Here is a 2,659-nt window from a genome sequence, read left to right as displayed (position 1 = left end):
ATTTTTCAAAAGAATAAAATGAGAGATTTGAATTGAAACAAAGCTTAATATATCATCACCCAAAAGTCAACTTAAGTTGAAATTTTGAGGGATGTTTCGTCTTCAACCCCTCTTTCCATACTCTGCTCTATAAATAGAGGTGTGGATACTTGTCAAATTCATCCTTCCACTTTCTTCCAACTCATGTGGGCTGATGGAAAGCTAGTGAGTTTTTGAGATACAACAAGCTTGTTCTTGATGTCCTTGTGTGTGGGAAGAGGCAGCAAAGAACAAGGGCAGCTTACATGCACTGGCAAATTATTGTGATCGTGGCAGAAATGTATGGATCTACAGTAAGTATGCTCACCTTAGGTTTTTCCTTATTGACATCATCATTAGCTTACGTTGATTTCACATCCCACCATCGCATCGCATTCGTACACTCCCACTGTCACATCCCACCATCGCACTGCATTCATACACTCTCTAATCACAAATTTTCACCGTTATATCATTGTCTTGACATTACCTCACTCGTCATTTGCTCTTTATGTTTCTCCCATACATTCTTCTCATTAATTGTCACTTCATCCTTGCTCTCGCGTTGATCTTCTCAAATATTAATTAACCAAAGATAAATATATATATATAAATATGACAGATCAAAAAACAATAATTATGGAGACATCTGACAAATTATGAACTTTTTGATATATACTACTTCCACATGACATTCATCTTATCCGTGTTCATCATAAAGCAAAATGAAATGTTTTTACAATCTACTAAATCGAATGCCGATCGAAGGATGGCACAACAGTGTCACCTTTTCTCACATGTATATATCCTAAGAAATTAATCGAAGGATCATAACATACATTTCTTCGATCAATAACTATAAATGAGTAATTTTCTTCCGCACCCATCAATCATCCTTAGCAGTAACGATTTCGTACCCTCCTCCCTTCCTCTCCTCCACAGTAAAGGGCAGGTAAGTGCCCAGTAATAGGTCCCATGTTACAAGAAAGTGGATAGAATAGTTGTACTTAGAGCCTTGAAGCTGGTGGTGAACTCCATGGAAGGCAGTGTTATTGCTCAAGTACTTGTGGAATGGATTGCAGTTGGGGAACCACCTAGAGCAGTGATCATCCACCACTTTGACCGCCAAGACGCTGAAGAACACCGTTGCTGTTCTTGGAGACATCCCAGTGATAATTAATGAGACGAAGCTGCCAAGTAGCTGACCCACAAAGGCGTCCACCAGGTGGAGATGTTGTCCTCCATAGCAATACGGCACAATCAAGTGGTGGTGTACTGCGTGAAAGTGTTTGAATAGAAACTGGTTCTCGTGCGTCCAACGGTGCCAGAAGTATTCCCACGCGTCTAGCACAAGCATGGCGACCGCAAATTGCCATGTTATCTTCAGGTACGACGCGGGCTCCTTGCTTAGTCCCGAGCCAGTAAGTTTTCTTAAGAACTGCACCGGCGTCATCAAGTTGGGTGGGTATTAGCACAAGTGGGTATTAGATAGAGGAGGGCGAAGAGAAGAACGATGAAGTGAAATAACAGCTACGGTGTTCGGCGTCTTTTATCCGTTCCCTTCCAACGGATTAGACGGAGCGGATGATAAAGAAATAATACTAGTGGAGCGGAGTTTGATAGACGGAACGAAGAAGCAGTAAAGGTTTTCGTTCCGCTTTCCGTTCTATCATCAGAGCTGAAGACGGATTAGGTTCTGTCAGGTTAGACGTTTAATCCGTCTGATATCCTTAATTATAAGATAAGGAGACGTACCATGAACTGGAAGATAGCGAGACCCATCTGCATGGATTGGTTCGCGAGAACTTGTTTCAAGACTTGTCTTGGAGTGGCGAGGTTTTGGGCATCTTCCGTTCCCTTGGGAAACAAACGATACTCGTCCTTGGAGTTTATCAGTACGTGGTAAAGGCCCGAAGTGATCCAGTAAACAGCTATTGGTACAAAAGCCGGCATCAGCTCCTCCATCATCTCTGAAGCCATCTAGTTTACATACATAATAAGACGCACAAATAATCAATCAAAAAGGCTACTCACGATCTATTATAAAAATAGTTTGAAATCCATCAGAAATGTTACGAAACATTCATTTTAATCCCTTGGTAATGTCTAATCATAGGGATTAAGTACTCCTTTAGCATAGCGATCGATCTCTGCGTAAGACATCTTTTACGTCTGTTTATTCTACCTGAGCAGAAGCTGGGTTCAGCTGAGATCCAATATTGGAAAAGATTTACAAAGCATGCTTTAACATCACCCACAACAAATCACCGATCAGTTCTACAAAACTTTAATTTTTAAGTACAAAACGAGGTTAAAAACATCTTTAATTATACGAGCCTTATGGTCGTAAAAGTGAGATTAGGGTAATTTTTAATTAAGTTTTAAATATTCAACTTCGCTCTTTGATCTCTAAATTAACTGAATATGCTTTAATCTAGGATCAAAAATGGACAAGGGGAAAAAAGAATGACCCATGACAAGATCAGAGAGGCTTACAATCGCCGAGCTGCTTGTAGGACGAGAATATGAGCAATCGAAGATACGCTTTTTCTCTGGGTTCTCCTTGAAGATTGGGTTAGCTTAGTACCGGTGCTTTATATAGACACTCATAGATGACAGTCAAGGCTGCTCTGTCACGAGT

The 2,659-nt window shown here is 40.6% G+C and overlaps 1 protein-coding gene across 1 annotated transcript; it reads right to left on the bottom strand.

Moving 5' to 3' along the window:
• Positions 1–668: 668 nt before the first annotated feature.
• On the bottom strand, positions 669–2,659 carry LOC144712223 (sphinganine C4-monooxygenase 2-like). Its single transcript, XM_078586435.1, has 3 exons — positions 2,515–2,659; positions 1,774–1,998; positions 669–1,456 (listed from the first exon to the last, which is right to left on the bottom strand). Exons 2-3 carry the CDS (start codon positions 1,996–1,998, stop codon positions 905–907), a joined length of 777 nt encoding a protein of 258 aa, XP_078442561.1. The 5' UTR covers positions 2,515–2,659; the 3' UTR covers positions 669–904.

The sequence above is a fragment of the Wolffia australiana genome, chromosome 14, assembly GCF_029677425.1.
Source record: "Wolffia australiana isolate 7733 chromosome 14, ASM2967742v1".
In the NCBI taxonomy this organism is placed as follows: Eukaryota; Viridiplantae; Streptophyta; class Magnoliopsida; order Alismatales; family Araceae; genus Wolffia; species Wolffia australiana.
This window is presented reverse-complemented; position numbering and strand designations above follow the sequence as displayed.

What these genes read in the sequence shown, in the direction of transcription:
- LOC144712223 (XM_078586435.1), bottom strand. Translation starts at nt 1,998, where the DNA reads ATGGCTTCAGAGATGATGGAGGAGCTGATGCCGGCTTTTGTACCAATA. An exon ending in TCGCTATCTTCCAGTTCATG is followed by an intron (nt 1,457 to 1,773) that starts GTACGTCTCCTT and finishes ACGCCGGTGCAG; the next exon opens with TTCTTAAGAAAACTTACTGG.